General features: G+C 43.9%; 1 protein-coding gene across 1 annotated transcript in view; it reads right to left on the bottom strand.

Moving 5' to 3' along the window:
- Positions 1-3,124: 3,124 nt before the first annotated feature.
- casz1 (castor zinc finger 1) overlaps positions 3,125-25,727 on the bottom strand; it is a 44,796-nt gene continuing 22,193 nt past the window's right edge. The window contains exons 5-19 of the mRNA XM_068744845.1: positions 23,414-23,504; positions 20,811-20,975; positions 19,197-19,369; positions 17,721-18,589; positions 14,226-14,358; positions 13,805-13,868; positions 12,675-12,829; positions 12,306-12,428; positions 11,898-12,218; positions 11,591-11,789; positions 10,612-10,783; positions 8,921-9,069; positions 7,964-8,201; positions 6,899-7,252; positions 3,125-6,210 (exon numbers count right to left, since the gene is read on the bottom strand). Of these exons, the coding sequence (XP_068600946.1) occupies positions 4,964-6,210; positions 6,899-7,252; positions 7,964-8,201; positions 8,921-9,069; positions 10,612-10,783; positions 11,591-11,789; positions 11,898-12,218; positions 12,306-12,428; positions 12,675-12,829; positions 13,805-13,868; positions 14,226-14,358; positions 17,721-18,589; positions 19,197-19,369; positions 20,811-20,975; positions 23,414-23,504 (4,453 nt within the window). The 3' untranslated portion in view covers positions 3,125-4,963. The remainder of the gene's footprint in view (positions 6,211-6,898; positions 7,253-7,963; positions 8,202-8,920; positions 9,070-10,611; positions 10,784-11,590; positions 11,790-11,897; positions 12,219-12,305; positions 12,429-12,674; positions 12,830-13,804; positions 13,869-14,225; positions 14,359-17,720; positions 18,590-19,196; positions 19,370-20,810; positions 20,976-23,413; positions 23,505-25,727) is intronic.

Raw genomic sequence — 25,727 nt, 5'->3', positions numbered from 1 at the left:
CTATAAATGGGTCAGCGAAGCAGTAAAATGAGCAATGCTGACATGCATGTGATACGTGATATACTGTTTACCTGAGGGTGACCAGCAACAAGCTGGACTGAGCCTGATATTGAAGACGTGAGATAGTGAGCCAGTGCTTTTTTAGAATTTAAGTTACTTTGACAATGCAATACCTTGTGCAGTCGTATTTGGTGTGAACGCAAGTGGCCAGTTGGCAAATGATGTATGCAAACTATGTCGAGCTATTAAAAAATATTTTTAATGTGGATTCAATATGCTTTAAAAAAAATTATAAGAAAGATTCATTTTGAAGGGTTTCTGTTTGTGTGTGTGTTTCCAACTAAGAAGGCACATGAGGTCGACGCATCCCTCCCTCGCTTTAGTAAACTAGGCACTGGGCATAGTAGCTGTCCAGCAATCAGAAACTGTCATTGTTAACTGATCATTATTTTTTTAGGCCACACTTTGACAGCAGGAATAAACTGTTAACATATGCAGTCTGAATATGGAATGTTAGTACGACAACGGACTGAAAAGCGCGGATCCATGTGTCCGGAGGAGCTAATCTATTATTTGTTCTAGTTGTTTATGTCTGAAGGCAGTGTAGACTGAAATGTCTGTCTGTCTCACGCCCTCATCGAACAGGGCGCCTCTGACGTTACTGATCCATCCAGGTTTTCAACAGATCTCCCACCTGCTTCTCTACATATACGTTTACAACACGGTAATAACAAGACATAATGCACATTAGTATTTATTTCACAATGGTGTCAAATGCATTTATGATGTGATTAATACCTTGCACATTATCTTAAAATGCAGTCTACAGAGACGGTTTTTGTCTGTGAGCATTTCCATTTCCCCCTCTGTTTTATTACTGCAGGATTCAGGAACAGGCAAGGCGGCGAGTCCAGGGCAGGCAAATCTTCATAAATCCTTCCACAGTGGCTACCCTCTTTAGACGCCACTGTAGAGTATATGTCTTCATCTACGAGTGCACAGGCCCAGCCACCTGCTTTTCCTCAATTCCCCCCTCCCTCCAAGCTTTGTGAACTTAATAAAAGCTGCCATTAAGCAGCGCTTCATCTGTTTGGGCCTTAATCTGCCTTATAGGCATCATGTGACCACATATGCAGCGCACACCTGTCGTGCGTGTTCCCAGCCCTGGCTGTTGCTGCTCCACACAGCTCACACTCTCACTCAACCTGTTCTTGGCACATCAACACTCAGCATGTCAGCGACACAAGCCTAACCCACCACATTGGACGCCATGTGGAAAGGTGTGGGCAAACCTTCGACTGGTACTGTAGAAAGAAACGTGAAAAAATCAAGTGGATAAATATACATAAACAATACGTCGACACTGAAAATAGGCCAACAGTCATTCAGTTTGTCTTTATTTCACTGGGTGAAAGCTCAATCTTTGCATAAGACATGCAGAAGCAGAAAAACACACAATGAAGATTTAGCGCAGTGAAGATGAACGGCACTGTATCCTAGAGGAAATGGGCAATACCATAAAAATGAATAGTGGTGCCGAGGGCAGCAAATTTAACTAAACCTTTTTTCTTAAAGAAAGAAAGAAATAAATTGCTTTATTGTCTACTTTTCATACGAAATGTCTCATGAATCGAGCCAAATTGAACACTAATGGGAGATGGCTTTTAGTCCAAAAGTGCAATAGATTTGACAAAGTCTCGAATGTTGCTCTCTGTCTCCGCTATGCCGTAGTAAGAAGGGGGCTTTCATATCACATTTTCCCAGCAGAGGAAATACATCTTTCCACACCAATTTTCTTTAATAATTCTTTTTACTTCCTTAATTAAAACAGTAAAATGACACGTCGTTTCAACTGCAGCCTATGCAGGATTTGGAGGTCGTTTCCGTCTGGTTTTTGTGTAATATAATTTTCATATTTATTCTTTTTTCCTGCTAGATTATATACAGGATGCCAGCTGGCTGACAGATGGTGATGCCTTTACCCGGGTTTTTTTCTTCTCCTTTTTTTTTTTTTTTATTAAAAAAAACATCACAAGGAAGAGGAAGGACAGGGACAGCTGTAGACAAAAGGACAGACAGAACCAGCACACTGGCCACTGGGTGACACAGGGGAGTGGGAGGAGAAGCCAGCACATGGCTCAAGGAAAAGAAGTGCCCTTTTTACACTGAACAAGATGCGGAGAGAAGTAGAAGGCCTTTAAATCTCCGTAATGGTCCTTGGCTCTGATCTGGTTCTGCACCACAATGTCTTTGCATGAACAATGGGGAAATTCTCCAACAAATATTGTTGATTCCTCTACCTGCTTAAATGCAGAATTTTTTTTTGGGGGGGGATATATTATTTTACAAAGGAAGTGTCCTGTTCAGATTTATAACGAAACAAAGCAGGGAAAAGACATCCAAGTTTTTTTTAAAGATGCAGTACCGAAGCTCTGAGCAGATGGAACGGAGTCACAGGTCTGTTCTTTTTTAGTTTTGTTTCCATTTTTGTAACAGCCGTGTCCTATTTATCTTTCATAACCCCCCCCCCAGATACAAGAAGAGACAAAGTGTTCACGACTGTGAACTTTTGCCCGGCTGTCATCCTGGCGCATCTCTCCCCTTTATGTGACCCAAGGATGAAGCACTAGCAAGCACTACATGTGTGTCATTATAATAATTATAGTTTCTTTATTTTCAACTTTTTACAAGTCCTATGTTAGAACCTCACCTACACCCCCCCCCCCCCCCCCCCCCCCACACACACACACACACACACACACACAAAAACTGAATTTAAGTGCACAGTGTCTCTGAGCCCCGGCTTCTCTAAAACAACCGTTAGTGAGCCGTCCGTGAACAAAGCATGCCCACAGCAAAGTAAATATAAACCAAACATTTAAATTAAGGAGAAAAAAAAAAGCACACATTTAGAAAAATAACAATGAATGAAAATGCTAAATAAAACAGGTGAATTGAAATCAGTGTATTTTAGTTTGAGCTACTGACATTGTTGGGAAAGGGGGGGGATGCTGCAAATAGCATAAAGTAATCTGACAATGCTACAGTGCGAACAAATTAATTTAAAATTCAGATGTAATTAAAGAAAAAAGGCCACGCACACAAGCAAACTATGATGAGACTATTTGAATTTTCTTTAGCTTTTTATTATTCATTTCTCCTTTTAACGTTTTTCTTTTTAAAGGAAGCTGTTCATCAAAGAGCATTTTGTTCATATATAGTATTTTTTACAGAGGAAAATACTGTACAACCATTTTTCTTCTCAAAACATTATCTGGAGGAATATCATCTACACACATTATTCCCTATATTAATATAATTTATTTCCAATGCCAAGCTCAGGACATAACTCGTGATCAGTGTGTCAACTTCTTGGTCGTACTTATTGTGTTTATATCAATACAAACCAGAGGGTGGCTGAAACAAATTTAGTACTACAGTAAGCAAGCATTACCTTGAACCTCTGAAACATTTAAAATCCCATGTTAGTGTTTCTTTTTAGGACACTTTCTTTTTAAAATTGCACCCGTTTCCTTTTTTTTTCTTGACAATACATCGGTCCAATCACAGAAAGCGAAATAAAACCAGTCTTTAAATAAAACACAGAACGACAGTTCTTTGTCACACATCTATTTGTGCATTAAAGCAAAAGTGAACTAAAACAACATGTTTAAAGCAAATTCACTGTTAAAAGATATATTTTTTTTTAGACAGTGAAAATGAAACAAAAAAGTGCAATAACACCCTAGAAATTTCTCATTGGAAGGTCACATAAATATTAAATAAAAACCACAGGAGCTCAACCGCAGCCAGAGTGAATGGAAAACAAAATGCTGCTGAGACATTTTCGGTCTGTATATATTCAACATTAAACACGCTCCTCCCTGACACGTCCTCTTTGCTGCATCTGACTCGTTGTTTCCTCCGGTCAGTTCGACCCCCTCCTCAAGCTGACTTGCCGGCTGTTAATCACGGCCGTGGCTCTCTTACAAAGCGATATGCTTCCGACAAACACAACAAAATAACATTGTATTGCAGATGCAAATGGTAACAAAATATTTTTTTAAATATACTTGAGTTATCTATCATGGATAAAAGTGCACTACCCACCGACAAATTTGATTTCTCCACAAGGGTGGATAAAATTAAGGGCTGAGCTTGGATTCGGTGCTAGTTGAACAAAATTCTTCTAACGTCACGGAAAACTGTTGAGAATGGAGGCTTTGAGGACGCCTGACTGCAGCTGAGAGACCAAACATCTACCGTTCAATTCCATATGTCACTGAGAATAAAGAAACACATCTAAAGGAGGTGGGAAGCACAACGTCACTTCCTTTCTCTCACTGTATAGTTATAATAATTCAGAACTTTAATACAGGAAAAAAAATCTAATGTTTCAACACATCCTGTTCCCCCTTCGTGAATTACATCCCTTTTTTTTCTGTGTATCTACGGCCCAGCAGTTCATCTGCCTGAGCCAACAATTTCCTTTTGTATATCATCGTTCACACACACGCACGCACACACACACACGCACACACACACTTACATATATAGGTATATAGTGAGGATTTGTTTTTGATTTTCTCATGTTTTTCTTAACACACAAAAAAAGTGAAAAAAATAAATTAAAGTCAAACATGCACGCACGCAAAAAGACTGATGTGTAGTAAAATGCTTTACATTGCTGCCCTGCATGTAAAACAGGGCCTAATTCCGTGTGTCTTCGTTCATATTTTTTTTAATGCATAATTGAATTAATAATGTTGGTCATCTTGTAAACATCATAATAAATCATTTTGGGCCATCATTTTCTCCACGCTGTTGTGTTTTTTGTTATTGTCGTTGTCATTTGAAGTCTCTAAACGGGATCAATGAGGCCACTTTCATTGTTGTTTGTTCAAAGTACACAGGGATTTTCTTCAGTTCACACGGACATGTTTTATTTTGTGTTTTTTTTTTTTCATGGGTCTTCCTTTTCCATTTGGGAAGTATCAGTGTGGTTAACGGAAGCATCAAAATTCTGACCGCTGTTCTTCTCACCATCAGGCTCTGCCATTGAATCATCGTTTGAGTCAGTGTTGAGATCCTCCTCGACCTCCTCCTCTTCGTCCTCCTCTTCATCCTCATCCTCCTCCTCATCCTCTTCCACCTGTGCCTCCTCTTCTGGCGACAGGTCATCTTCAGCCTCTCCGGATGTTCCCGTTGTGTCATCTTGAGGTGCTGGGAGGCCCAGCGGGGGTGTAGGCTCGTGGCGGGGGCGCGCCGCATCGTGATGCATCTTCTTGCTGAGGTCCAACGAGTCGCCGAGACCCAGACCGGCTGCATTCTTCAGGAAGAACAGGGAGCTGCTGGCATCAGTGCTCAGGTTGAGAGAGCTGTCCAGGCTGAGGGAGGACGTTGGGTACGCGATGCCACCGGTTGGGTAGAGCATGGAGTGAGCACTGGTGTTAATGGTATGGGACATCCCATGGAGGCCCCCGGGTGAGGAAGCGGACAGACCCATAGAGGCAGCACTCCCTCCCATGTGGTGTGGGCCCTCCCGTTTGGGTGACACGGATGGCAGATCGCACCGCTCCTGCTTCTCGTGCTTTCTCTTGTGGGAGTCCATCTGGGACATGCCCACCACTGTGTGCTTGCACTCGGGGAAGGTGCAGTGGAAGTGCGAGCACTTGAGCTTATATTTGCAGTCGAGGACCTGACAATCAACGCTGGAGCTGAACTGGCAGAAGCCAGCCGCGCTGATCACATCTTGCTTGCCGTGGTGCTTGCGGTGCGCCGTCACCTTGGTGCTGTCGGTGCAGCGGAAGCCGCAGCGCAGGCAGTGGAAGTGGGTGCTGTTGCCTGAAAACTGGCAGTCGAGGAAGTTGCAGCTGAGGGAGGATTTGAAGCGCTTGAAATCATCCAAGACCAGGTTGTCGACACGGTCATGGTGCTGTGCATGCTTGTACATGTGGGTGCGGCCACAGAACTTGTAGCCACAGTTCTCGCGTGTACAGTGGTAGTGGGTCACCTTCAGGGAAAACTGACATCCGGCGTCCTTGCAGTTCTCGTAGAGGTCATAGCGGCGGAAGCCGTCCAGCATCATCCCCTCGTCCAGCATCTTACGTGACGATGCGGTTTTGCGGCGCTTGCCGAACGGCGACATGTCCTCAATGATCCAGAAACGCTTTTTTGAACCAGTAGCCGTGGGAATGGAGATGGTGTTACCTGTAAGAAAGCAAAGGACACACAATCAGTCGATTCACAAAGTCAAACCCACAAACTAAACGCAAGTTAGACTTTGGACCGCCCTGGTTCTTTAATGTGTAATCTTACTCAGCCAGAAGTGGTTCATAGCTGAGTAAGCAAAGAGTCCCATCTTTTACAAATTCCTGATTCCCAAATGATTAAAGGACAGGGAAAATGATAGATTGACTTTGGAACATGACACTTTTATGCGGTGTCTCCAGCCTCCAAACAGGAGTAGAGCGGCGGGCCTAAACCGAGCCTCTTATCTCCATCTTGTTTTATGCGGGCACCCACCTTTTGCAACACCCTGGGGTCACTGCTAATGATGTGATCCCTGTTCTGCAGGACAAGTATCAATGGGCCTCGATAAAACTCCTGGAGTGATTAAACTAAGCAAGGCCATAGATTCAAACTACGAGCGCTGCATTTACTGCTCTATCGCTAAATCTCAGTCATACATGAGGATTTGAACACGTATTCTGTTACTGTATCCACTCATTAAACATGCACTTTCCTTCAGTTCTGCACAAATACTGCATGCTGGGAAGCTAATTATTTTTCTTTTTTCTAGCACAATCTGAGAGACACACTGGCTCACACAGTTAGATGCTGCAAAGGACAAGTTCAGCTGACAGCTGCAGTGTTGGTTTGCGCCGGGGATAAGTACCTGCAGCATCCTGAACTATAGGGACGTCATTTTTAACCGGAGACGGAGTGGCAATGATGGGGCTGAAAGCTGGTGTGTTGGTTGGCATGACAACACTCCGAGTGGCTCCGAGAGAGGCGCTGAGCAGAGAGTACGAGAGACAGGATGGCGAGAGAAGGTATGGGAGTGAGGGGAGAGGAGGTCGAAGGAGAGCCGGAGAAAGGGATGGGGCCGTGGACTGGAAGCCAGGTTGAGGAGCGGAGGGAGAAAATAGTGGCAGTCGAGGAGGAGGAGTGGAAGGAGGAAGTGCGTTTTGTGTAGCACGTGAGTCAGCAGGGGTGGTTGGAGCAGAAGTGGTAGCAGGGCAGCCTTGTCCTGGAGAGACAGGTTGACCAGGGAGGGTGAAGGACAGACAGGAGGAGGGGAAAGGAGAATATTCACAAGAACAATGGTCAAATCACGCACACACACACACACACACACACCGCACACATGGGATGGGATGGGAGGTAAAAAGGGGAAAGATAAGAGATAAGAGAATGGATAATATTGGCAACACTTGGAGAAATGTGAAAATCACAGACATGCTCAGATATAGAAAAAAATCAGAGAAGAAACCATTTAATGTGTAAGTTTAAGGGGGGGGGAGGGGGCTGTTTCTCCTTCATTGTCCTTTCTCCCATAATCCATCCACTAAAAGTGCACCTAAAGCCACGGGGATGATCTCCATCCAGCGAGGTTGCATGCAATAAGAAACCTACAGCGCAATAACTCAAACTACTGATGTGCAAAATGGATGTTTTATGAGGATGACAAGGCGCACTGCAAAGGATAATGTCCAAGACTTGGACCGTAAGAACACAGCATTGTCATCAACCTAATATAATATGATTAATGGGTCATTATGCTATTGATTTTAAGTCAGACGACTAAATCATAAGATATATAATGAAAGAATGTCTGAAATGACAAGGTGCTGGTGAAGCATGATTAAAGAATAAGAAACTTGCATTGGTCAACTTTCAGACTAAATCGCATTAAATCTCTCCGTCTGTCACCCGTCAGGTTTTCTCTGCACATTCTCACCTGCTGGAGAGCCATCGTTGCCTACAGGTGTGCTGGTGCAGCTCCGGTCCTGGTTGGACGACTCGGAGGAGAGGCCCAGGGGGCTGCCGCCTCCCCCCATGTAGTCCATGTAATCATCAGTCTCGTCTACCATGGCGGAGGAGAAGTTGGAGTTGACGTCACACTGGTTCAATACTGCCGCAGACATCATTCCAGATCCATGCTGCATGTCGTCTGGCCTCTGACCAAGTGGCAGCACCTTGAGACAATACAGATCCATTATTGAGGTTCATTGGAAGCAAACGTCTTCGATGATGATGATGATGATGCCCCGTTAATGAAGATGTTGCTGTTGGGCAGCTAACGTACTCTGGCAGCTCGAACGTCAGTCCTACGTCATTACATTACATGAAGACTTCAACAGGAAAAAACAGGACAAAAAAAAAAACCTCATAAAATTACCATTAAAATAAAGTCGAGACTGATTTGTCACTGACTGGTTTTACAGGTTATTTACTTTGGTGATTTACAGGATACAACTCGTGCTGCAATCTGACTCACAGAGCATGAAGGATTATGCAAAGAAAAAATGTAAATGTAGTTCAAAAAAACATATAAATAATGTAACAAAATCTCAAAATCAACATGAGCGATTGCCGTGACAAACTTTAAAGCCATCTTTTTGCTAGTTTGTTTTTTCAATAATTATTTATTCGTATTTTATTTTTTTTAATTTTGGAAAGTCTGCGCTGTGGTTGAAAATTTATAAAAACTTGTTTTTGTTCATAGTCACCATAGCCAAAATCAAAGTAAACTAAAACAGGTTTTAAACATGTCCACTCCCTGTTTGGTCTCTGTAAAAGGGTGTGTGCTAAACTTGGCTTTCCTGAACTATGTTCTGATTAACGCATATTATAGATGGAAGAGCGCTGCATATTTTCAATCGTGCGTCACCTGTTCACTTTTGTATGTTTGTACCTGTGACGGGACTCTGTCAAAGTTCTTCCCCAGCATTCGCCTCATGTGCTTGCGTGCGTGCGAGGTCATCTGGTGTTTGAGCAGGAAGGAGAACTGGCAGCCATCACGGATGCAGTGGAAGTGGCTGTTGACCTGGCTGTACTTGCAACCTGGAAACAGAAAACACTTGTAAACTGCATGGCGGAGATGAATTTTCTTCTTTGCCTGATGGCGGGCGTCCGAGAGCAGCTCGTGTAGCGAAGGCGATATAATCAGCAGACGATGTGACGGTTAGATACAAAGCAAAGAGGTTTTATATTTTAATCTCGTGATGTAGCGCCTACAAAAGAGGGATCGAGTTTCAAAGTATTTCAGGGAATAAATGTAGGAGGAATATTAGATCACTCCAGTGTCACACTGAGCAAGTGGAGGCTTCTGTGCACTAGACCTGTGGAGCTCTTTTATTACACTGACATGCTTTATTCAATTAAGAATTTACATAAATAAATTCTCATTTTCTGTGGGCCAATAATGCACACACCCCTGCAAACCAAAGTAAATATACAATTATTACCATATTAAATTCATTTTTCAAAGTATCTCCATTGTCATTTCCCCTTTTGTTCACCACTATACTTCTGTCTGCTCCGTGATCTTCTGCTGTTTCCGTGTGTTTTAACCAGTAAAGCTCTGATTGCTTTATGTTTTCAATTTGAACGAATGCTCCCATTTTGTGTCTGTTAATCAAATACCATTATATAAAAGCAGGCAGAAATAATTGAAAGAGTAACATGCGGGGCAGGTGCTCGCATGTCCGTAACCATGGCACCCGGTTTAAGAGCACAACGTGTCTGTGTCATCAAGTATCGTTTGTACACACAATGTTTTAAACATGCAAAGTTGAGCAAATAGCAGTAACCCTGGTGACATGGAGGGGCCTTTGTCAGACAGAAAGCAGGTAACATCATCAGCGGTGTTCAGTTTAATGTTGCTGCCATGGATACGGGCGACCCATCAATTCTTTATGACTGGAGCACAAGCGATGGTAATCCTTTCTGTATTCCCCCCACCCCAGCCCTAAACAATGCATTTGGCAGATCAGGCTGAGGACAAAAAGCAGCTGTTTAGGGCCTGCTTTTTTGTTTGCTTTGTTCCCGTGTTCTGAAAAGCATGCGTTACCACCAGAAAAAGAAAAACAGATCACTTGAATTCATTTCTGTGTGACGGCAGCAGTGGCCGTGAGGCGCGGCTTCACAACACAAACAGGCTAAACCAGACAAGCCAGATAATTAACAAACACCAACCTAATTGCTCATTTTTGACGGGGGCAGAAGGAAGAGGAAAACAACCTGAATGTGATTCCCCCTCTTTGACATTAGTGCTTATATAGCGCAGACAGGGCTGCCTCTGGGACCTGAGGTGCCATTGTGAATATGCAAAGTGGGCAACAAAACCTATGAGGCTGACTTGTTTCATGCCTCTTAAACAACTCACACAGCACGACACTGTTTGCCAACACTGGTCCCTCTCCATTTGTAAACACGGAGAATATCCGCAGCTGCCAAAAAAATCTCTGTGTTTCTCCACACAGCGCCTTTAACCCGCACAAGCGGCGTGGCAAAGTAGAGTCAAAGGCCAGGCTCGTTAGCTTTGGACGGCTTGGTGAACAAAAACCTTCAACTTAAACAAGACAAAAGTGATTCCGCTCTTACCCAGCCTGCCGCACTGTTCCCTCTTGGTGAAATATTTGAAACCGTTGGCGGCACGGCGCTCTGCCTTCTCGTGTTTCTTGACGTGCCACGGCAGTTTGGTGGTGATGTTAGTGACGAAGTAGCATCCTGGCCGCAGGCAGTGATAGTGGCCCCTCATTCTGAACTCACAATGCTGCAGGAGGGACATAGAATTTCCTATTTCATTAGTCGAGTGAACATGCGAAAGCCGAAGGACAGCTTAATGATAATAATAATAATAATAATAATAAGTATTTTTTTTTTGTTTCAAAGATAAACAAAATAAAAAAGTGACATCTCTAAAACCCTTCAGTCCTGATCATTGGGAACATCCTACAGTTCTTTTTCCGGGCTTCCCACAACCACCCCTCCTTTCTAACATGTCTGTACACCACCATCTGTTTGAGAGGCTCAGATCCCAAAGGACAGGGTGAATAAGATCTGTTCAGTTCAGGCGATGGAGACTGAGAGGGGAGGGGGAGGGAGGACGAGGAGGAGGAGGAGGACGAGGAGGAGAGGGGACTTTTTGTGAGAGGAGTGATTTTCGACACATTAATGAATTCATTTAAACGGTTTTCCAAATGCGGGCTCGTGAGAGCAGGCAGGGGCTGCCATTTAGGTTTCATTTGCCAAGCATTCCCCTGATTTTTGCCCTATTCCAGACAGCCTTGTTTACTGTGCAAGTGACAATGATTTATTGGGTAATATCAGCTAAATTGGCCTTTTCTGAGAGGAGAATGCGGCAGTCAAAATGACATCATTGACATATAAACAGGCATTACTGGGGTGAGTCGACTGTCTTTTTCAGCAGAGACGGAAGACGGAGAGCAGTGGTTGTGAAAGCCTTGAGTCAAATAACCTCTAACACTGGTCTAATAGACAGCATACTTCATGCTTAGAAAGCCAGGCGATGACAGTCGGTGATTCAGCTCCTGGCTGAGTTATCAAGGTGCAAACTCACCTGGTTGGGACAGAGACACTGGAGAGAGTAGTAGGAAAACTGGTCTCGGATGTTGAGCAGGTTGTTGTTGGGGTTGATGTGGTCCAAACAATGGGCCTCGGCCTTGCCAGATGTCTTGCACACGTACTTGCAATTCCCAAACAAGCAGTGGAAGTGGAACTTGTTTGAGTATTTACAGTCAGTAGCCAAGCAGGGATCGCTGAATGAATAAAATAGAAAATACAATGTTATAATCGCTTGGCCCAAAGAGGAAAAATAACCACAATCTCACCCAACATAATAAGACACAAGTCCAATTGTCTCTTACTTTTGCTGGAACTGCAGGAAACCAGGCTTGACTTGTGGCTTAGCATTTTCCAGGGAGGTGGTGGCCAGAGGGGAGTTTGCTGGCAGGTTGGGCATGGAGGCTGGCATCTGAGGGATGCTGCCGGTCAGCTGCTTCCAGGCCAGTATGGAGGGCGGAGGGGAGCTGTAGCCACCCGAGGAGCTGAGGTGTGCTACGTCCATGGAGGGATTGTTGGCCAAAGAGATGGGGGCAGCAGGCTGCATGGGTGCCCCCTCGCCAGAGTCCTTACCGTCACTAAACTGAGGCTCCGACTTCACTTTCAGTGTGGCCCGAAGGTGGAAGCTGAAAAACAAGACTCAAGCTTAGTCTTTAGTTGATCAATAAGATGTGGAAAGGGTATATTTTATTATCATTAAGAGGCTGGCTCACTTGGCATGTTTAATCGCCCCATCCACAGTGCTGAAGAGCGCACCACAGTCTTCGACCAGGCAGTGAAAATGAACTTTCTGAAGGAAGTCGCACTGAGCCTCGCAGAAGTCATCTGTGTCAAACCTTCACAGGGGCACATCATGAAAATGGTCAATGCAGTAACATCAAAACCTGTCTGAAGACACATCCGATATCATGCGTTGTTTTTCTCATGTCCTGTAAACCATTTCTCATTCCCACTCAAATGGACTCTGCTCTAAAGGGTTCCCATCAGCCAGAATGTGAGAACGTTGCATCCAGCACGGTCAGAATGAGGAGTTCAGGCTTAACTCAAAGGCTGAAACTACATTGATTCTTCATGTCTCATACCTGCGGAGGTATGTCCTCCAGATCTCAGTCGGCTTTTCCTGCAGGTTTCTCTTTAGGACTCGGTTCAGATACTGTGCCGCCCCCGATGCGTTGCTGCCCTGGCCTGCCTCCAGCTCTGTCTTCATGTTCATGGTGTGGAACAGGGCAGGGTTCACCTGTGACATCTTAAACACACACACACACAAACAAATAACCAGCTGCTCGCTTAGCTGAGCAAATGCAAAAAGAAAAAGAGCGTAGGGTTAACATGAACCCATGAACGTTTTGGCGCGACAAATAAAAGCATGCAGCCTTTTTGCTTGAGTGAAGGCCAAGTGTGTTTGCCAATCATCCTTTGGGAGTGATGGCGCACCCTTTCATGTGATGGGGAGGCTTGAACCAATCCCCAAATGCTGACATGACATGAGGAGCTGTTGGACCACAGGTCTTCCAGCTCCTCCAAAATCTGTCTTCAACGACAGCTTTGAGGAAAGCAACTCTGAAGTTTAGCTTTCCTGGGGAGAAAAGACGACGTGTGTGTCCGTGTGTTGGAAGGCGAGTACACGGAGGAGGGGAGGGGAGGCGAGGGGGAGGGCAAATAAAATGGAGGCTGATCTGTCATTACGCCATCTATGTGATGGAAACCACCTCGCATATTTACATCAATCAGACAAGATATATGATTAAGACAATGTCCATTTTAATCTTCACCCCAGAAAAAAAAGAGAAACAGCACACGTATAAATTTACATACGCTAACATTTAGCATGGTAAAAAATGAGGGCAGCACCTTCCTGTGTTTTTCCTCCTCTGACTTTTTAATCAAATAATTTACCAACTCTATAAATAAATGCAGAGCAAGGCAGGGGGGGGGGAGGAAAAGTATAAAGGAGGAGGAAAAATGGACGGCGAGTTCGTAACAGCTCATCAAAAAACAAACATCTCGATATATCTGGCATGACACCCAGCTACTGCTTCATTATATTAATTTGTGAGAGGTGCAGTGAAAATTACACTGTATGAAAAATGGTTGGAAAATTTAAATGGTACAAACTCATCTTATTAGCGGTGAAACATGAAAAAACAAACAGGCCCCTCTGTGTCCCGCTAATTTGTCTTAGAATGAAAGGCGTTTGATGGATGGATCTTACCTTATTCATAAGCGAGGATAAAAGAGATGTATTCCCTGGTACAGCATGTCCGTTTGATTCATTACTGGAACAAGGAGAATGAACAATGTTTAGTCAAGATTTGCATGAGAACAGTAAATATTTCTATTTATCACACGAGGTGCGGTGAAATAACGAAGAGGAAAAATGCTGTCTTCTTAAGAAATAGCATTTACTTTGAGGTGAAGGGAACATTGGAGTTGAAGGTATATATAAACATTGTTCACTCGCAAACATGGACAAACACAGTATCATTTGGATTTTAGAATTGTGTGCACATTGAATATAAGCCTTGATGCCAAGAATGTAAAAAAATCAACAGAAACCTTATTTCCTTGTGGATTTATTTTGTGAATATGTTCCATATAGCATTTAACAATCGATGTGCTAGGCGACAGTGTACCTGTTGTCTTTCTTGCTCAGGTCCAGGCTGTGCTCCTGTGCGGAGTCTTGGGAGGCCCCAGAGTTGACGTCCAGCGGCTCCTGCTTCACTTGAACCATTCTGAACGGGCTGGTTGAAAGAGGCTGCCCATTCCCTGAGGATGAAGCCGGAGCCGGAGACGGAGACGGAGACAAAGAGGAGAGACGAGACAACAAAGTTATTATTGGTCAGCATTATTACGCTATGACAAGATCTAATGTGACTTCTGTCCTGGCCTGAGAAGAAGACTCTGAGTGATTATTATTGCAAAATGATGTCAGGCCGTCAAGCCTTTTAAACGGTGATTGAGAGGCGGGAGATATGAGGGGAAAATACTTCTTTTTCTGCAGCACTTGTCACAACTCATTTGCCAGACTGCCTCTTAACTGGTCATTAAGTGAGATGCTAATGCTGAGGGAAAGTGGCAGTCTCAGATTGGCCACCCCCCTCCTTTCCCGGCTCCTTGTTGGCCTGACAACGGACGGCAGCCAATACCACTGAGTGTACCCACAAGGAACAGGGGTGTTATGTCGGTCAGATTAGAGCTGACAGCCAATCAGATTGGTTCAAATAGCGTGACCTTTCAATCACATTCTCCTCCAAATAGGTATTCGGTGGATGCCGTCGGTGAGGACGGGATCGCTGAAATTAAATAAATAAAGACCAGGACATGACGTGGAATGAAGATGCTGGCAGGAAGGTGATTTCTGCCCCGCCCTCTATCCCAAGGGACTGAAATATTAATTTGTCCTGGGGCTACAACGAGGAAGCGGAGCTTTTGGCAGACAATAAGTGGTGTTGGGACTGGAAGGGTGACCCTTCAGTCGCCTCTCAGGCGAGACTTGAGAGCACCGGTGGTTGGTTTGGTGAGTGAATCTGTTGTTCAGGAATCGGGGCTGGAGCTGAGGGATAGTGACAGGCAAGGTCATGAGCAACCAAGTGTGTGCCCTTGGCCCTCTGACTGGTGAGGCCTCCGTCCTTTTTCTCCATGCGGAGAAAACAAGACCAGCCTACGTAAGGAGGAAACCCGACCACTGAGTCCCCCCCCCCCTCTCAGAAGATGACCCAGAGACATATCACTCAGAATAGGAGTGGAAAAGCAAGACTTGGGCCTTGTCAGCTGATGGGGAAGTGTCACTGTCAGTTCTGTTTGACAATGGCTGAGGTTGGAAGTGCTGGAGGTGTGTTTCGGGTGGGGGGGGGGGGCTGATGGAAAACAGCAGTCAAACAATTTTGCATTTGGTTTGAGGTCAGATAATGGTAACCAAGTCTCTGTCTGGAACTCCTCCCCTCCCCCAACTTGATACGAGTACACCCAAAATTAACTAGCCAGACAGATCCTCCCTTGTCATTGGCAATTAAATCAACACTGACCCAATGAAAGCGCATTACATCAAGAGCAGTCCCTCACTGTATGATCTCCATTCAGTCATCAGGCAGATGGAAGAATTCCTTCACTAAATACGAGCATAAATTGACCATTTAAACGGGATAATAATACATAAGTCTCTTATTCTGCTGCATATCTCATGAAATTCTTTTTTTTCTATCTACTTCCCAAATAAGGAGAACAAATGAGTTTGATTCAAAGCAAGTTCTTTCTGGAAATTATCCAGGAATAATGTATCACCACGTAATTACTCCGGATAAGATACAGAGCTTGTGAAAGATCATTTGTACCGTGTGTCTAATTAGCAAACCCTTCAGATGTTTGAATCTCTGGGAAAACACTTAGGGGTAAATTGGAGTGGAACATTAATAATAATAAAAAAAAAAATACTGAGAAAATACTGAAAGCAGAAAAAATAAAATAAACAAATGCACAATTCAGCCCAGCAGAGATGCAGTTTCATAACCCCATGAAAATATGAAGGCTGTGAAAAATAGCCACAAACACTGACTTTTCTCACACCTTTTTTTTTTCTTTTTCTGAGAAGCACAAAACCACTTCCTTCTTAATTTAGCCCCAACTGTCCTGTTCACACATTTTATGAAGCAAATACAACAAACAAAACTACGACTAGCCTCCATCCTGTATGCGTCCTTAACTCTTACAGTAAAGTATGTGGTCACGGCAGGAGAGCTTATTTCTAATCAGCTTTGTTATCTAGCCAAGAGATGCAGTCTCTCAGTAAGACAACAAGAGGGGTGGTGAAAGCACCATCTGTGGCATCCCCACCCTCAGTGGGGGCCTTCCCAGTGTTCAGACTACCTGCTGAAAGCCCAGAGGTGGAGCTCAGCCTGACAGCCTGGGCTCAGCCCGGCTCCCCGGAGCAGCTGCCCCAGCGCTCTCCCAGGGCCTGTCCTGCTCCAGGAACACCACCAGGAATTGTAATCCTTCCCGGTCTCAACATCCGGAGACGCACCCCCTTGCAGCTCCATTTGCAATCTGCACCCCACCTGCTTAGGCTCAGTGCAGGAGGCCCCACTGCTACCGAATGCAAGTCTACGCTTCAATTTCAATTTAATGGTTCAATTTTACTTTCAGTTGCTTTGTTTCCAGCAATATGATAAACATTGACAAGGCAATTACTTCCATTAAATTAATGTGAATTGTGTTTATGCTAAATAGATATTGACATGTAGGAACAGACAGTTTCTAGAAATCCCAAAAAAGTGTGTCTTTGCTGGTGCGTGGAACTGTGTCTGGCTTCTCGTATCAGTGGGAGAAAAAAAAGCTTCTTTGTCAGCTCTGGTGCACTGAGTCATTTCTGCCTCGGTGAGTTCTGTTTTTTTCTTTTTTTATCAGTTTGCATAGAGGATGCAGTAAAAGGGGGAATATATATATATATATATATTCTTTTTTTTTGTTCTTGCAATTTCTAAACTTAATTTTATTCCACCTCCATTTGCTTGGAACGAGCACAGACACAGATAAGAGACCAATGATGAGGAAACATGTTCGACACAAGCCCCAGGAGCCTCCACTCTGAACATCATAAGAGACTTTTACAGACTCCACTCTCCCCTGTCAGCGCATTTATCTCCAAATGGATTGTGGGTATCTAACAAACGATCAACACGACAACAAGCCCAGAGCGGCCGGCCAGGCCCCTGGCATGTCCCTTTAAACCTGAAAGCAGCAGTTTCCCTTCGCGGTAGGACAGTGATTAACTGTGAGTGCACTTTCTCTTCCCTCACTGCTGCTGAGTTAAGTCCACGCTCGAGAAAGAAAAAAAAGAAAAGACGTGACCTTTAGCAAGCGTGCAGCTGATTCTTGTTGGACTCAGACACAACTCAAAAGGTTATTATTTATCATATATTGTAACAGGGTTATGGATTAATCAGTCAGCTATTTTTTTTTAGTTTTATTATATGAAGCAGAGTATTTCCCTTCTGTACCTACCTGAGAAGCTGTTTATGTTTGAAACACAATTATTTGATTAATGAATTACTTTTACTCAAGAAGCATAAATAAACTGTTTATATTCTGAAAGTATCCACATACAAACATGTCCTGCCTTTGGGTTGCGTTACCTGCGTCTGGGTTGTTGGAAGACTTAAGGGCAGCAGCTGCCAGTCTTGCCATCATTGGCGAAATCAGACCTTTGCTTGCCGAAATCTTCTCCATGATGGAGGAGTTGGCGAAGGATGATGGGGTCGATGCCATGGATCCGTCTGCCCCTACTGTGGAACAACCTTGGGTCAGTGAGTCGGTGGGCATGGAGCGGGTCCCAGAAGATACAGCAGATATGAGGCTAGCGGCGGGTGGAGGTGGTTGGAGAGGAAGCCTGGACATGAGGGGGAAGAATGGGTTTGAGGAGGCCAGAGCGTTGTTGGAAAGAGCCAGGGCCACCGGCATGTTGCTGGGCAGTGCCTGGGACAGCAGGCTGGACATACGCTGGCCTGCATTGGACAGTGTGGTTGCGGGTTTGAGCGTGTGTCCTGATGTAGAGGAGGACAAGACAGCAGTGGTGGCCGCGGCCAGTAAGTTTGGTACAGTGGTGGACTGCTGGGTGGTGGGAGAGGCACTCAGGCTGGAGTTCTTGCTGCTCATAGTCGAGAAGTCCATCAGGTCATCGTTGCTTGATTCTTCTGGTTCATCCTTTGGCACCAGGAAGGCGGATGAAAGACCCATCACACCGGAGGAGCGGATGTGTCTACGCTCATGCTTGCGTTTGTGGGAGGTCATCTGGCTTGTAGAGGTAAAGGTGAACCCACAACCTGACCGGATGCAGTGGAAGTGGTTGGTGGCTTTGCTGTACACGCAGCCCTCGTATTTGCACTCCTCATACTTGTAGAACTTCTTGAAGCCATCTTTGGCATAGGCATCATCCTTAATATGGTAGCTCTTGTGCTTTTCAATGTCACATTTGTTCTTGAAGGTGAACGTGCAGCCCGGGCGCCTGAAACAAGGGCAGAATATAAAAGGAAAACCGGGATTAGCCATGATGCTCTGTGACAAAGACACCGGAGTATCTGAAAGCTGCTGGGAGTCTTGGAGAGGGTCCACATGATTCAAATACTTTACAATGGAGGAATGATAACTGAGGTGGTTTAATAACACAGCAGCCGCTCATTGACACGTTGCCACCTGCAATCTTTGCCAGGAAGCTATTCTGAATAAACCGAATGACTCTACATGCATTGATAACAGTCATGTTGGCTCTTTAAAAAAATATTTTTTTTTTTTTTTCGATTACGGTAATTACTTTTGCATCTATTTTTCCTATTACGGTACCTTAAAAGTCTGACAAAAATATTATTTTAAGACAGGGATTCCATTAGTTGTCATTTTATTTGTACTTCCAATAATTCATTGATTTTTCAATAAAGAATTACCTGATTTTTTCCCCCTTCATTCTGCTGTTCATTTACTGGATTTTGTTCTTATGGTGAAAATGCAATTACAGGCCACGGGAGCAAAAGTGTTTTTAGAGATAAGTATAAAAAAATAAAATAAAAAATATTTTATGCATTTAAAATGAAGAATTATATGTTAGGCCTATTCACCTGCAGTGGAAGTGTGTTGTTTTCTGCCCATAGAATTGACACCCAACTGTGCCACAATCCTCAGTGGCACGAAATCTCTGGAAGCCGTCGTTGATCAGCTGGGCATTCTTTTTATGGAAGTTTTCATGTGTCATAACATCTGAGGTGCTGGTGTACACCTTGCTGCAACCCACCTGCAAAAGAGCAGACAAAGCACGGCTATCAAAAAACATCAAGATCCACAGCAGACATGAGAGTTTCAGGTTGCAAGAACAGTTTGGAGAAGAAAAAAAGCAGAACTCTAAAACACAATGCAATAAAGAGATGTGTCACACTATACCGGCTACACAGACAGGCGCTCAGTGTGGTTAGGAAAAGGCAAGTGGCCTAGAAATGGGTGGAAGAAGTTTGTTTTCACATTTGATTTGTGGTCATATGCACCAGAGCAGTCCAAGTTTCAAGTCAAAGACATTCATTGGAAACAACATTGTCATTGTGACAATTGAAGAAAAAAAAAAAGCACCTTATCTTGTCAGAGGTCACCGCAGGCAACTGAAATTTAAGTGTCTAACTGACAGGATTTGCCTTTCAGAAAAGAAAATTAAATTTCAAAAAGGTGATGATGCTTTCACTAAACACATACCGGTACTCAAACACTGAGAACAAGTTTCAAAGGTGGAGGGGGCAGAGGAAAGCGAGAGAGAAAGATGACTGTCTTGTCTTTAGTTTAAAATGTGCTGGTACTCAAGAGTCTTCAGAGCCAGCATAAGGGGGACGGGAGGGGGACGGGGCAGGTAATGTTTGAATTAAAAGCAGCAATTGTATATCATCCCTGGCACTTTTCACCCGTGCAAACCGGGCAACTTCTCCATATTGAGTCAAACAATGAAAAAAATGCCACTCTGTTTTTCCCCCCCTAAATCAAGTGAGCCGATGCCAACATCTGCAGGTTCTCAGGGACTGTTAAAACAAGGGCTGAAATGTCCTAATAACAATTACGCCGTTAGAGGGGTTTAAAAAAGAATAGATCTCAAGCCATCCTCTGCTGCGCTGCTGCCCTGCCGGGGAGAAAGCTCTCGGCACAATGACACATTGAAAATAAGCAGATGTAAAAAAAAATTAAACAAATCTAGAAGGGGAATAATCTTCAACTGGCGGCTTGGTACTAAAAGATGAAAAATGTGTAGTTTATATAAACACCTAACTGAATTTTATCCATGCCAATTAAGGAGCGAGAGAGTGCAGCGATGGAGAAGGCGCCGGCGGCCTCACGTGTATTCAACCTTTTCCAATTTTCTTTTATTTACTTTAAGACACGTTTTGCAAATCCGCTCTACAAAAGACACTTTAGAAGAAATAAAACGTGCGTGGCCTGACTTCCCAGATCTGAACATCATGCTGGAATATCACCGACAGCCACGGCTGACGTGGCGGCTCAGGGGCCGTTCATCAGCAGAAATGATTTGTGGGTTGTTTGTGTTGCTTGTGATGAGCGCTTGTGGCTACACTTGCAGACATTTCTCCCTGACTATGTGTAGGAGCCTTTGTGTGAATGTACAGTACGTGTATTGCACATGGCGGTGGCTTTCTTCCTTAGTAGCGGTGCGTGGGAAGAGGAGGACGTGTGTAGTGTACCTGCATGCAGTGGTAATGGGTGCTTTTTCCATTGAGGTGGCAGCCATGGTAGTAGACGCTGCAGTCGTCCAGAGGGCTGAAGCGCATGAAGCCATGCTGCAGTGAATTGTCCCTCTTCTTGTGCATGTTGTAGTGCCTGATTACATCCTGCTTGCTGGTAAACCTCTGCAAAAGGGGACGAGGGGGAAATTTACGACAACAGGTTGGTGTTTATTTAAACCATTCACGGAATCAGCAACAAGTCACTTAATCTGTGTGGAAGCAGCAGCTGCAATATGCAGGCGCCAAGTGGCATTTAGGGAGGGCTATCCTCACTGCAATGGAGAGGGACAGGATGTCTTTAAGGTAGACGGTTCTGTGCTTATTGATTTACTTTAAGTTATGTCTTATCCAAAAGAAGCATCAAAGGTCTGGGATACACTGAGCACAGGAATTGCTTTCACATGGAAAATTAAGAACGTTCCCCATCCACCCACTGCCTGAACATTATGTTTTCCCATCCACCAAAAGGTGGTTATATTTTTTTAATTAAGATGAATCAATCGACATGCAAGATCACAGTTATGATGTTTCCGTCATTGGAAAAATTATGTTCCGTGCAGATGGGTTCCGAGATGTGCACAAGGGAAAACAGAAGACAACAACAGAAACAAACAAACAAATAAGCCAACCAAAAAACATTTTCCTTTTTAATTCGCTGAGATATGATTCCATTTTAATTAAAGCTTTTACACTCGCTATTTGTGAAGGCTTTCAACTGTAATGGTGGGAGAATATGCAAAGAGATCCACCTTCTGAAATTACAAAATGTTAATATAAATGAGTAGATAAAAAAAAAAAAAAAAATCCTCCTCCGCCGAAGAATCAGGGAGAGAAAATAGAAAAGTCTCTCCACAGAGACCGGCAGCAACTGAATCTGCTGTAATTGGGTTTAAGCTGATGTTACAGAAACTGTAATGGGAGACGGGCAAATCAATGACTTCTGTCTTCAATCCATATTTATCTCCAGTTGAAGGAAAAACATCAAAAAGAACTATTCTAAAAAGCAACTAATTACTACACAAAGTAGGGTAATTGCTTTGTGTCGTGCGTTTCTCTTGTACACAAGCTCAAATCTAAGATCTCACGCAGCCGTTCATTTCCTCCTCTTGGCCTGTTTCACGACTGCATATTTCTGAGATGTTTGACTCCTGCAGAGAAAACACTTCACAATGGGGCTTAATCTAACCGGAGAATGTTTTGGAGTCATCGACAATTATGAATCCTTTTCCTGAGACATCCAGAGCTCGTTCATGCATGGGCTTTGACCTTTCTGGTATCTACCGGTTAATGATGACCGGAAGATGAGTTGAACTGCGGTCATGGTACATTCGATCCATCAAGCTGTCCAAAATAGGCCGTTGAGAGAGCTGACTTGGAAAAAAGATCTCATTTTCAGTTGAGTGGCGATGAAGGTTGGGAGCCACTTGCTACATTTATTTTAGGATTCCCACTAGTGTGGCAAGATGCACACTCTCGCTCATGTACAAGCCCATGAAAGGAGAATGTTAAGACTCAGCCAATCGCCACGAGGCTGGCAGTGGGATAATATTCCAGGAGAGTGTGTCATGTAACATTTCATGAGTTATCACTTCGAAAGGGGCTGCTCATCCGCTGCCTGCTTGTTTTTTTCAGCATATTGACATCCTCGAGTGCTGGCACCCAAAGCATATCTGTGTTTCCATGCAACGCAAGAGCAACAAAGAACTGTGGCGCTGACCGTGGAAATTGCCATGATAACCTGAACTAACACTCTAAATAACGACATGAAATCATTTTCCTTTTGTATTCCTTTAAGAACGTGCCCCATCAGACTGTGAAGGGGGAGTAAATGAAAGCTAGGATCTGTGATGCAAACAGCATTTATCGGGTGGTAATCTCTCCTGATCGGGAGCAGACAAAGAAGATTACTGCTCAAGATGGCTTTATTCAGAAAGTTGTCAGGAACGGAAAGAAAACACACGCAGCGCTGGCTGTGCGTGGATTTTTGATGTCTTTGACAAATCTTCCTGTGTTTGTCGAACTCTCTCAGGCCATATGCTACAGCAAACACAGGGCCTGTAGTACGAGCTGCTCTGGTGTCTCTCCTTCCTGTGCCATACATGACAACTCCGGGGAGCAGGACAAGATGAATGAAAGTGGATTAAAGGCAGCGCCCCAGTCAGTGGCAGATGTCTTCAGAAGAAAATGCATAACATAAAAAAGAGCCCGATTTCAAGCATATTTACAATTAAACCCTGTGATAAAAGGCCAACTGTCAGACGCCGACTGCGTCTGAGAGGCACCTGCAAACTGAATGGATGTTAGCACACGTCGCTTGTTCTGCAAACCAAAGCAGAACAACATCCAAGTGGAATTTGCCTGGGTGTGTCCAAAAAGAGATTATATTGTTTGTATATCCTAGGATCACCACCTCACCTTAGAAAAAAAAAAAAAGCTCACCTAAGGTAATCTTGTTCTAAAGAAACGCTGACACTGCTGAAGGCTGGCACACGAAACAAACTTAAAATGTAGAATCTGTATTTGTGTGATGCTCAAAAAGGTAATATAGTACTCACGCTCACCTGGTAGTTACACTCAGGGTCCATGCAGTGGTAATGCTCTCGGTACTGGTAGGCGCAATGCACATGTCCACAGTGCTGACTGCCAGAGAACCTGGAAATCAAGTAGCAGGATGCGTTTCAAAAGTTGCATATTTTTTACAGCTACACAGAGTGACATCCAGAGACGGGAGCACATCAGAGCTTATTGCACAGTCAGTCACATGATAAAAAATAAAATAAAAAAAGTTGAATGGGAAAGCTGCTCGAACAGATGTTAGTGTGATTCAACCATTATCAAAAGCAATCAGGAGTAATTAGAGAAGAAATGATCTGAAATACTAGGACCAGTGCAAAAAAAAAAAAAAAAAGAATATGAAGGCATAATGCTCAGCTCACCTTCAAAGTAACACGGTTCACACCTTCAAACTGACTTCTTCTTTCCACACTGCTGCAACAATTTACCCGTCTGTCACACCAATTTCAGTTGAATTAGCTCCATTTATTTCCAAAGCGGCCGTAAGAGACACTAAAACCCTTTCCCTCGACACGCATATACACACACACACACGAGCGCTGGGGAAAATCACCCTCGTCAAATCAGTGGTCTCTTCTACAGCTTGACTCTGTGAGCAAAAGGGTCACATATCCAGGCACGTAAGATTAACTCTGTCTACTTTTCCCCCAAAATATTTTCTCTCTCTCTCTCTCTCTCCTCTGTAGCCCTGAACATAGATTTCTATCTGGTGGCTGTACTGTAGCAAGCAGTGGCTTGCTACAGTACAGCCACGTTTACGGTGGTGATTATAAGCCTGACGATGATGACTGTTAAAATCCTCCAATTACCAGTGAAAACACACAAATAAACATTTGCACTACTGCTGCCAAGAACTCCATCTGCTAGCGCAGAGCAGAGGGGGGAAAGGGGGCTAAGTCATAATTTTTCCATCTCCCTTTCAGTTTTTTTCCTTGTTAGGATTATCCCAGAGCTGCATTTACAGATCACTTTCCCGAGTTCATTAAGCTAATTGAACGGCACATCCACTACTCTTTAAGTTGGCTCTGTGTGTGTGTGTGTGTGTGTAGTGATAATGAAGGTAGAAGGGGCTGTTTTCGGGAAGACCAAACCAGAAGTCGAACTACATGCACGCACCAAAGAGAGCACACATATGTCCCAACCATTAGTGTTTTCTATACTCTTCTTGCACATACAGTACATGCACCCGCATACACATTTACACTAATCAACTACGGCCCACCCCTCTGCTCATTGCCCAGCTGTATCACTTGCCTCTGGACAATTCCCACTTGCCGCGTCAGGGGGCCTAATGGGCCGCTACTATTCAGCAGCAGATTAAATATTAATGTCGCCACGATACAGAGATTGCATTGCATCTCGAGTTACAATAGAGATACGCAGATGAATGTGCCGAGGCAATAGTGGGTGCATAAAAGCATTTAAAGAATGAGTACTGGGACTAAACAGTATGAGGGAAGCTCTTTAAAACATTAAACTATAGTTTGGTGAGGAGATAAAAAAATATATATATTTTCCCAAATAATTAAATATGTAAACATTTACAAAGCGGGTTGTTAGTATTAGTTTGCACTCATTAGCTGTAGCGCCAGAGAGGACCCTCCCTTGCTGCTGCCTCCCCTCTCGGTGCTACATTTGCCCTTTTTACGAGCCCTCCTTTTCCATTTTTCCTTCCCTCCTCTTCTATCCTTTCTCTTTTTTCCCCCAACTCCAACACGGAAATTGAAACTGTATCTGAGCTTATCTGCAGCCTCCCCGTGCATCAACTGCCGAGATGTTTAGACAAATTTTATGCATTATGCAGCGCAAATATCAAAACAGTTCTTGGCAGTGCCAGCAGAAGCCTCATTAAAAATTCCTTAATTAAATCTTCTTGCAAAATGTAATCAGTCCAAGGAAGAGGTTGTGTGTATGTGTGTGTGTATGCAGAAGAAGACACGTGTATGTATGTGCGTGTGTGTGTCTGTCTGTCAGTGCCAAGGCTTTGATTTGTGCCCTTCATGTTATGGCTTACAGAAGTAATCATTAACGCCAAAGCCACTTTGGCTTTTCAAATGCTGTTTTTCTCTCTTTTTAAAATGGAATAAACAAACAAGTGATAATCACCTTTCTAGTGTCGGCTCAAAATGAATCCAGAAGGGTGGACATTGTTCCGGTTCCATTGACACGCAGGACGCCTCCCCTCCCCTGATGTTTTTTTGTCTTTGTTGGTGTCAATGACTGGCTTTTTAGATCAGTCAGTTCAACAACAAACAGCGAAACTCAAGAACAGCCTTGACAAAGCGCACTGGTCTCTCTATT

This window comes from Brachionichthys hirsutus, chromosome 2, assembly GCF_040956055.1.
Source record: "Brachionichthys hirsutus isolate HB-005 chromosome 2, CSIRO-AGI_Bhir_v1, whole genome shotgun sequence".
In the NCBI taxonomy this organism is placed as follows: domain Eukaryota; kingdom Metazoa; phylum Chordata; class Actinopteri; order Lophiiformes; family Brachionichthyidae; genus Brachionichthys; species Brachionichthys hirsutus.
The sequence above is the reverse complement of the archived record's forward strand: the minus strand, read 5'-3'. Positions and strand labels throughout refer to the sequence as shown.